We start from the raw sequence: 10,493 nt of genomic DNA on the forward strand, positions 1-10,493 counted from the left end.
AAGGAAGGAAGGAAGGAAGGAAGGAAGGAAGGAAGGAAGGAAGGAAGGAAGGAAGGAAGGAAGAAATGAAATGCAGGCTGGGAATAGTGGTGCTGGTCTGTAATCTTAGCATTCCGATTCCGGAGCTGAGGCTGGAGGATTGTGGTAAATTATTCAAGGCCAGACTAAGCCATATAAAAAGGAGAGAGAGAAGGAGAGAGAGAGAGGCTGCAGCATGCCCAGTGGTAATAGAGCCAGGTATGGTGGTGGCACAAGCCTGCAATTGCAGCACTCAGGAGGCAGAAACAGGCATCTGTGAGACTGAGGCCAGCCAGGGTACAGAGCGAGCATTGACTGCTCATACAGTTCTACTCCCAGCACTGACATGGGGCTCTCAACCATCCAGGACCCCAGTTTCAGAGCATCCAACAGACAAAAATATTCATACACATAGAGCAAATAAATAAATCCTTGGGGGGGGGGCTGCTGGGGAGAAGCTGTCCCAGAAGACATCTCAAAGGAAGCAGGCTTCAGCAACCAAGGATGGTCACGGACAGTGTCCCCACTAAGCTGGATTACAGTTCCAGGATGAAACTCTTACCGTCTTACAGTAAGCCTGACCTTGGGGCCTTAAAGGATCCTTTAACTAGTGCAGCTGTGCAGTTCACAACTGCGCCGTGCAGTTCACGACCGAGCCGTGCAGGCCACCCCTGGATCCTCTGGCCCACAGTATGTGGGAGAGGAAGCTGGCAGACATCATCACTTTAGAGCCAGCAGCCAGGGTGAGGACATCACCCCAGTTGGCAGAGTTGATTCTCCCAGCCTTCTGGGTTAGAGGTGGGCACAGTGTGAGACATGAATTTCCCCTGTGAGCAAAGCTGCATCCCTGTGGGTGGGTAGAAGTCTCCTAAGGGGCCTACGATTGGGCTCAGCAGGTGAAAAAGTGCTTGCCACAGAGCCAACGATCTGAGTTCAATCCCTGGGACTGAACGTGTACGGTGAAAGAAGAAAACCAATTACTAAAATTGTCCTTTGAGCTATGTGCACACACACACACACAAATAATATACAAAAATAAAACTTTTTTTTTCTGGTTTCTTGAGGACAGGATTTCTCTGTGTAGTTCTGGCTGTCCTGAAACTCACTCTGTAGACCAGGCTGACCTCAAACTCACAGAGATCCACCTGCCTCTGCCTTGCTGAGTGCTGGGGTTAAAGGCGTGCGTCACCACCACGCAGCTGACTACATTTTTTTTTTTAAGAATAATATTGCTAAAGAGGGTTCAGCTTGTTTTGTTGTTGGTTGCATCCTCTGTGTGTGTGTGCACGCATGTGTGTACATGTGTGTGTGTATATGCTGGAGACAGAACACAGGGCCAGTTGCTTGCTAGACAATTGCACTACCCTCAGCTGCATCCCTAGTCTTTTGTTGTTTTGGAGACACCACCTCACTGTGCAGTCCATGTTGACCTTGAACTCAAGACCCTCCTAACTCAGCCTTCTGAATGTTGGGAGGCAGGCATGTGCCCAGCTACAGGGAGTGCTAACCACCTAAGACCATTCTAAGTGTCTAGTCTATCATGTACTCCTACCCAGGGGGAACTCACTCATTCTAAGTGTCTAGTCTGTCATGTAGTCCTACCCAGGGGGGGACTCACTCACTCTCTTCCTCCTCGTTTTAGAAATGAAACACTAAGGCTCTGAGGCTGGCCCAGTTGGCAGAGGAATGCTTGGCACAAAAGTCCTAGAGATAGCCTGACAGTTGGGGCTCACACCCTTAATCCCTGCACTCAGGAGGCAGAGGCAGGTAGATCTCTGAGTTCCAGGGCAGCCAGGACTACACAGAGAAACCCTGTCTTAAAAACAAAAATCAATCAATAAATAAAATAAATCCAACAACAATAGGTCTGAGAGACAGCTCACGCAACAAAGTGCTTTCCGCACAGGCGTGAAGACCTGAGTTCTATCCCCACACCCGGGTAAAAAGGCCAGACTCAGCATTGGAAAGGCAGAAGGAGGTGGAGCCCCTGAGGCTCAGCGGATAATGCAGCTAGCCTATTTGATGAGTTCCAATTCAGGAAGAGACTGAGGTGGCGAGATGGCTCACAGGTAAAAGCATCTGCCTCCCTTCACTCTCCAGAACCCACAGCATAAAGAGAAAACTGATCCTCAGCTGTCCTCTGCCGTCTATGCATGTGTGATGGCCCATCCACGCGCACACGCGCACACGCACTCACACACGCATACACACATATACACATTTAATTTTGAGAGGGGGTAGTTGTCTTCTAAGGAATGACACCCAGGATTATCCTGTGTCTGTACAGACACATGAACAGACGCTCACACGGACACACACGTCCTACAGAAGCACACAGGGTAAAGAAGCCCAGCACGTGTCCAGTTCTGCTCTCTGCCTCCAGTGGTGGCCACCATGAGGGACCTGGGGAAGAAGGAGCCGTTGGAGGCAGCTGCTGGAGAGGCACTCGGGAAGACACTCAGCGTGGCCCAGCTGGACGTGTGCAGTGATGACTCGGTGACCAACTGTCTGAGCCACATTGAAGGAGGACGAGTAGACGTGCTGGGTGAGACTTGGAGGGTTCTGGAGTCACCCACAAACACTTACCACTCAAGCATTCACCCCCAGCATGATGACAGCTTCTAGCCCCGGATAAAGAAGTAGACCAGCTGGCCACGTGTCAGGAGTACCAATCTGTTCATTAGAGATGCCAGACTTTGGGGGAGGGCCTCCGTGGGAGAGACATCCTCACACAAAGAGAAAACCATATGTGGTTGGGAAAATTACTTCAGTGAGTCACTCAGAGACAGGAGGATGATGAAGCGGCCACTCATGTCCCTATGGAGCCTGCTAAGGCGGTGGGTCTGGCCATCTTGGTGCAATTTTGGGGCAGACGGGAATTGCTCATGGATGGTATGACAAAGATTTGGTTTCTAGTAGATCTACCCACTCTCTCAGACCCAGAGGCCTGTATAAAAACCAAATTGCTAGCCAGGCGGTGGTGGTGCATGCCTTTAATCCCAGCACTCGGGAGGCAGAAGCAGGCGGATCTCTGTGGGTTCGAGGCCAGTCTGGTCTACAAGAGCTAGTTCCAGGACAGGCTCCAAAGCTACAGAGAAATCCTGTCTCAAAAACAAACAAACAAAACAAAACAAAAAACCAAACGGCTTAATACCACCTAGTTCCACATGTCTCCTCCTAGACTTGTTCTGAGGACTCAGGTCCTGGGGGTGACCCGAGCAACACTCTTTGTGCACCCCTTTAGTGAACAACGCAGGAGTAGGCCTTGTGGGGCCCCTGGAGGAACTCAGCCTAGCTGCTATTCAGAACGTGTTCAACACCAACTTTTTTGGGGCTGTTCGTCTGGTCAAAGCTGTGCTTCCAGGAATGAAGAGGCGGCGACAGGGCCACATCGTGGTGGTCAGCAGTGTTATGGGGCTCCAAGGTGAGTCTGGGGCCTCCCCATCCAGGATTTCATGGTCCAAACAAACTTGTCTTTCTTTCTTTCTTTCTTTCTTTCTTTCTTCCTTCCTTCCTTCCTTCCTTTCTTTCTTCCTTCCTTTTTTGTTTGTTTTGAGACAGGGTTTCTCAGTAGCTATGGAGCCTGTCCTGGAACTAGCTCTGTAGACCAGGCTGGCCTCGAACTCACAGAGATCCACCTGCCTCTGCCTTCAGAGTGCTGGGATTAAGGGCATGTGCCACCACTGCCCCACTTGAGAAGGATTCTGAAGCCCAGGAAGGAAATGTTCTGGGATTGATTTACTTTGTCTGTCCTGGGGTCAGAGTAGGTAGCCATGGTACACGTGTCACAGTCAGTCACATGCTAGAATCAACTCCACTTCTAGACATACCTGACACATCCTTCCACTCAAACCCCTGAAATCCAAAAGACAGAAAGCCCCCATCAGGCCCTAGGGATGTATATAGTGTTGGAATTCGGGGACTCAGCAGAAAAGACAGAGATCGATTTGTGATGTCTGCCACCTACTTGCCATCTGTGCTCCTGGGATCTTCTGCTTCCTCAAATCCTTCTTGACTCCCTCCCTTCCTCATCTTGACACACTCTGTGATATGACTCCTTCCCCATCCACGCTCTAACTGCACTGCAATGGAGAAGCAGTAACAAGTCACTGTGCCTACGGACCGTGGGGATGCCTTAAGGAAAAGGGCCATGCTATACAGAAGGAAGTAGGGGAGGTTCCTGCGAGCAGGTAGAGCTGGAAAGTGGTGACACATTATCCAGAACAACCTCGCCCTGATGCCTATTGCACAGTTCCTTGCGTCCATGACTCTGTCCCCTTAGTCAACGCTCAAATCCCCCTTGCTCTGTGTTCCAAAGACCTCATCACCCTGGGACCCACGAAGTCTCTCACTGGCACCCCCCCCCGAGTCCTTCTCCTTCCTCCCCTTCCAGGTGTCATGTTCAACGATGTCTACGCGGCCTCCAAGTTTGCCCTGGAAGGATTCTTCGAGAGCCTTGCTATCCAGCTGCGTCAATTCAATATCTTGTGAGTTGGGCACCGGGGCAGCCACAGGGAAAGGGAGACAGCGAAGCGGGTGGCCAGTTAATAGAGCTGGCACTAATGATGCCCAGTCCACGCTGAGAACAGGTAGACAGTTCATGGTGGCTTGGGAGGAAGAGACATTTCTTGTGAACAGCCCCTCACCCACACTCTATAAGCAACCCCCATGGAACTCACTGGGTCACAAAAAAGAGAAAAACATGAAAGTAGAAGGGGGCTGGGTGGGAAGAGGGAGGGGTCAGCGGGAGTGGGAGGGGTGAGAGATGGTGAAGACGATCAAAGTACATTATGTACATAAGATACCCATTATTAGCCAGGCATGGTGGTGCATACCTTTAATACCAGCACTCAGGAGGCAGAGGCAAACGGGCTTCTGTGAGTTCGAGGCCAGCCTGGTCTACAAGAGGTAGTTCCAGGACAGCCAGGGCTGTTACACAGAGAAACCTTATCTCAAAAAAAAAAACTAAAGAAAGGGGAAAAATGGAAATTCATTATTATCCATAAATAATATATGCTGGCCGGGTGGTGGTGGCGCACGCCTTTAATCCCAGCACTCGGGAGGCAGAGGCAGGAGGATCTTTGTGAGTTCGAGACCAGCCTGGTCTACAAGAGCTAGCTCCAGGACAGGCTCCAAAACCACAGAGAAACCCTGTCTCGAAAAAGAAAAAAATAACAATAATAATGTATGCTAATAAAATCTTTTTTCAAAGTGGGAGGAAGGTGAGGGAAACAGGCTGAGAGGGAGACTGGGATGAAGGAATACCAAGAGGGCTGGGGCTGCGGCTTAGTCGAGCACTTGCCTGGTGTGAGAAAGACCAACAACAACAGCAGTAATAATAAATACGAAGGGGGGACCAGACCTTGTGGCGCACAATGTCCCAGCACTCGGGAGCAGAGACAGGCAGGTCTCTGGGACTTCAAGGCCAGCCTGAGCTACAGAGTGAGTTCTAGGACAGCCCTGGCTACACAGTGAGACCCTGTCTCAAAATACCAATAACAATGACACCTGGAGAAAAAGAGTGAGGGGAAGCCAGTGAAGGAGTTTGTGGAAGCCCGGCATCCATATCCCGGCCCTCCTCCCAGCATCTCAATGGTGGAGCCAGGCCCGGTCATCACTGACTTTGAAGGAAAACTCCTGGCTCAGATTTCCACGACGGAGTTTCCGGACACTGACCCTGATACCCTGGGCTACTTCCGGGACTTGTACCTCCCAGCCTCCAGGGAGCTCTTCCGCTCTGTGGGACAGAGCCCACGGGATGTGGCCAAGGTGAGTGGACAGATGGTGTGGCTCAGAATGTCGGACGGTGTTGTAAGTCCTAGAACTCAGGGTCCCCTCTTACAGGTCATCGCCAAGGTCATCGGTTCCACCAGACCCCCACTCCGAAGACAGACCAACACTCGCTACCTTCCGCTGACGGTGCTGAAGGCCATGGACCCCTCTGGAAGCCTGTACGTGGGAACCGCCCACAGGCTCCTTTTCCGCTGGCCTCGCCTTCTCAACCTTGGTCTTCGATGCCTGGCCTGTGGCTGCCTCCCAACACGTGTGGGGCCCGGATGAGCAGAGCAAAGCTGACCCCTTCCACCCTGGACAGCAAGGCTGTGCCCCTAGATGATACACACTGACTTTTTCACTAACCCAGGCCCATGGGGGAAGAAATGTTGACAAGGTCTCACTATGAAGACCTGGAACTCACTATGTAGACCAGGCTGGCCTCAAATTCACAGAGATCAGCTGACTCAGCCTCCCAAGTGTTGAAATAAAAGACATACACCACCACACCCAGCTAACTTTTTTGTTAATATGTAGGCTGGCATATGTGCCAGGGGTGCCCTCAGAGGCCAGAAAAGGGCATTAGATCCCTGGAGCTGGAGTACACAGTCTTGTGTGAGCTGCCCAGCATGGGTAGTGGGAGCTGAACTTGGGTCTCAGAGGACCCTCTTAACCTCTGAGCCACCTGTCCCACCCAAGCATTTTTTTATGTGTGTGTGTGTGTAGGTGCACATGTGTGTGAGTGTATGTGCATAGGACATGTGTACATGTGTAATGTCATCTTTCCCAATTGCTCTCCACCTCACACACTGAGGCAAGGTCTCCCAGCAGCATGTGATCAGGTGTGGCGGTAGAGACCAACAATCACAGCACTCCGGGGTGTAGAGACAGGAGGACCAGGAACTCAGGACCATCCCCTTGATCTTTAGTCTTAAAGGTGGAGGTAAGACCTCCACTTGAACATCGTTATCTCCCCAAGAGCCCCTCCAAACTATCCCTACTTGACTTCATCATTCCCCACGTTATCCATTTTCAGGGTGCTGTGACTTTCCACCTGAGACCCTGAATGGTATACGTATGTATAGGGCTGTCGGGGTGACCCAGGGCAAAGGCACTTACACCCAACCTGACCACCTGAGCTCAATTTTTGGGACCTACATGGTAGAAGGAGACCAACTCCTGTTAATTGTCCTCTGACCTCTACCTATGCACCGCGGTGTTCATGTATACATGCCCATGCATGCATGCACACACACACACACACAGAAGTGAAAAAGAAAAAGAGTGTAATTTAAAATACACAAAAAAAGGATTCCTTGCAGTTTGGGGTTCTGTGGGAGGCAGAGGGGGAGGGGCTCAGGCTGTAGCTCTGCATCCCTCTGGATTTCCTGTGGCTGAGGCCATGGGCCCCTGGACTCACACCATACATTCCTATGCTGCTGAAATCACACTGAGTCAGACTCAGCTGCAGAGAAGGGAGAATCCTCATCGCTAAGAGTGGTAACGATACAAACAAACACACAAGGGGAAGCTGGTGTTAAACACTGGCTGGATGCTATTGCTGACCCAAAAGGGAGACTGGCCCGAGTTCAAACGACGCTGGAAACAGGCCCGCTACACTCCAGCAGCCTCCCAGACCTCCTCAGCTTGGCCAGGACAAACCCATCCTGCAGCCATTCAGGCTAAAAGTCACCTGAGTCCCTCCCTTGACACTGCAGCTATGGCTTCCTCCCTTCTTCTCCCTCCTTCCCGCCCTTCCTTCCATCCTTCTTTCTCCTCTCTCCCCACTCCCAGGAGATTCCAGCATGCCAATCTTGTGCTCTAACACTGAGCAGCCCTCTACCAGCCTTTACTACTTTTAAATGTATTTATTTATTTTTTGTTTTCTGTGTATGAGTTATGCAGACATGCATGTGCACCAATTGCATGCATTGCCTGAGGAGGCCAGAAGAGGGCGCTAGATATCCTGAAACAGGGTTACAGATGGAAGCTGAGCCACGGATATGGGTGCTGGAATCCCAGCCCGGTTCTTTGCAAATGCTTTTAACTTTAAAACTGCCACTTTTTTCTGCTGTGGCTGAGTCAGGAAAGCCTCTCCTAAAGGAGCTGCAGCACAGTGCCAGCAAACAGCAGGAAGCTGTGCTAAACTCTGTGTGTATGTGTGTCTGTGTGTGTCTGTGTGTGGCTCTGTGTGTGTTCTGTCTAGAATTCCTTTTCAAGCCCTCCCAGGTCCTACAGGGATTCAGTTGGCCACATGTGCCAATTTGTTGGGGGAAGGAGCCACTTGTTTGTCCCGGCCACCCAGAACCAAAATAACCACACAGAAACTGTATTAATTAAATCACTGCTTGGCCCATTAGCTCTAACTTTTTATTGGCTAACTCTTACATCTTAATTTAACCCATCTCCATTAACCTGTGTATCACCATGAGTCAGTGTCTTACTGGCAAAGATTCGGCATGTCTGACTCTGGCAGCTCCATGGTGTCTCTAAGACTCTGCCCTTCTTTCTCCCAGCATTCAGTCCAGTCCTCCCCGCCTACCTAACTTCTGCCCTATCAACAGGCCAAGGCAGTTTCTTTTTTTATTATTATTATGTATACAATATTTTGTCTGTGTGTACAACTGCAGGCCAGAAGAGGGCACCAGACCTCATTACAGATGGTTGTGAGCCACCATGTGGTTGCTGGGAATTGAACTCAGGACCTCTGGAACAGCAGACAATGCTCTTAACCACTGAGCCATCTCTCCAGCCCCATCTACTTTATCTTTTATCATAACTAAGGAAAACTATAATTATCTATCTATTCTTTAACTCCATCAACGATTCCAGAAGGATATGTAAACATTGTAAGCAACTTCCAAAACTCTAGAATTGACAGAGACATCTTGCTGCCTGGACACTCACCCAAAGTTCTTTTGTACTATTGGGGCATCTATCTTCAGCCTACAGGCCCATAGTATCCGGCAGACTTTTCCATGAAGCAGGAAATTTTAAAGACAGTTCAGTCACTTTCTTCTGTATCCTGCAGAATGTCTCGCAGACTCTTTCATGAAGCAGGAACCCCGAAGGACCATCTCACCTTTAGGCAAGTTCAACAGTCCTCTCTCTGTGGGTCCTGCATGTCCAGTTAAGCAGTCCAGGCAAGAGCAGTTTCTTGCCCAAATGACTAATCAACTCCATAAGGAGCCTCTTTGATGTCCATCTTCCTTTTGAGGTAGATTGGTGCTGCCAGGAGCAGGTGTGTCTCATTGTCATGAAAAGTCTTCTTCTTCTTCTTCTTCTTCTTTTTTTTTTTTTTGGTTTTCGAGACAGGGTTTCTCTGTGGTTTTGGAGCCTGTTGTAGACCAGGCTGGTCTCAAACTCACAGAGATCCGCCTGCCTCTGCCTCCCGAGTGCTGGGATTAAAGGCGTGCGCCACCACCGCCCAGCAAGTCCTAACTTCTTAAAACATTTTAAATGCCATATTCCGAAGGGCTCTGAAAGATTTGAAGAATACCTAACTAATTGAAATATATCTCTATATATCTAGAAAACATAACTAACATGCCTACAATCTTGACTATTATTTAGATGACTATCTATTAACCTATATTTCTTAATTATACATTACATTTTTAAATTAACTACACAAACACAACATCTTAATCAAGGGCAGAAATATACATATACAGCCAATAGCCTTTAAGTTACCCGCCCCCTGGGCGTGGCCTCTTCTACTATTTATGCCGAGGTAAAGCGTGCATCCAGCCTCTTTTCCTGCTTCAGGATTCGGTTGCTGTTCTCTGCTCCAGCAGAGGATATTGATTTGACATGGATGTGAGTCTACCCCTAAGTAAATAACCATCTATTATTCTCAATTTCTAGCTAGTGTGGGATTTCTTTTAAGCGTCCATCTTCATCTAACCACCAAGCCCGTGGTTCAGTTGTTTCCATCAATGCAGAAGGCCCATAACAGCCATGGAGATACTCCAGGGAAACCAGCATGAAGACAGCAGCCCTTCAGGGTAGAGGCGAGCTTCAGAATGCTCACGCAGCAATAGCGAAGGCAAAAATCCAAGCCAAGTTATCTCATGAACTCTGGCACTTGTGTGAAATGATGTGTTCATTCTAATGTTTATATAACAGCAAAAAAAAAACACCCTGGAGACAGCCCATTGATCCGTCAGTAGCAAACCAGCCCCAGAAATGATTAGATAAGACGGAATGCATTGCAGGTTTGAAAGAGAATGAGGAAGCCCTTGTTCGGGCTTCTGCAGAAAATGCTCCAAGATGCACAGTCAGGAAAAGAACTCAGCAGACTAGCAAGATGGCTTAGCCTGAGAGCCTGGACTCAGTTCCTAGGACTCACACTGCAAATGGAGACAGCCAGCTCCTGCAGCTGCCCTACCACTGAGGCAGTCAAGGTGTAGCAGGCTCACACCCGCCTACCCCCACGCTATTAAACACATGTTTAAAAAGAAAAACAAAGAAAGAAATTAAGTTCCAAACTTGGTGTGTGGCATGCTGCTCTCAGTGAAAGGTTTTAAAAGAATGTATTTTTCCCATTAAAACATTCTCTCCTAATAATTCTAAAAATTTGATAAAATATTCACAATGTAAAATTTTTTTTTTTTTTTGGTTTTTTTCGAGACAGGGTTTCTCTGTGGCTTTGGAGCCTGTCCTGGAACTAGCTCTGTAGACCAGGCTGGTCTCGAACTCAC

General features: G+C 49.1%; 1 protein-coding gene across 1 annotated transcript in view; it reads left to right on the forward strand.

Annotated features, from left to right (window-relative positions):
* Rdh8 (retinol dehydrogenase 8) overlaps positions 1 to 6,078 on the forward strand; it is a 7,404-nt gene extending 1,326 nt beyond the window's left edge. Inside the window, exons 2-6 of the mRNA XM_005347440.1 lie at positions 2,402 to 2,563; positions 3,263 to 3,442; positions 4,412 to 4,505; positions 5,604 to 5,787; positions 5,863 to 6,078. Of these exons, the coding sequence (XP_005347497.1) occupies positions 2,402 to 2,563; positions 3,263 to 3,442; positions 4,412 to 4,505; positions 5,604 to 5,787; positions 5,863 to 6,078 (836 nt within the window). The remainder of the gene's footprint in view (positions 1 to 2,401; positions 2,564 to 3,262; positions 3,443 to 4,411; positions 4,506 to 5,603; positions 5,788 to 5,862) is intronic.
* Positions 6,079 to 10,493: the final 4,415 nt, after the last annotated feature.

This window comes from Microtus ochrogaster, chromosome 5, assembly GCF_000317375.1.
Source record: "Microtus ochrogaster isolate Prairie Vole_2 chromosome 5, MicOch1.0, whole genome shotgun sequence".
Classification (NCBI taxonomy): Eukaryota; Metazoa; Chordata; class Mammalia; order Rodentia; family Cricetidae; genus Microtus; species Microtus ochrogaster.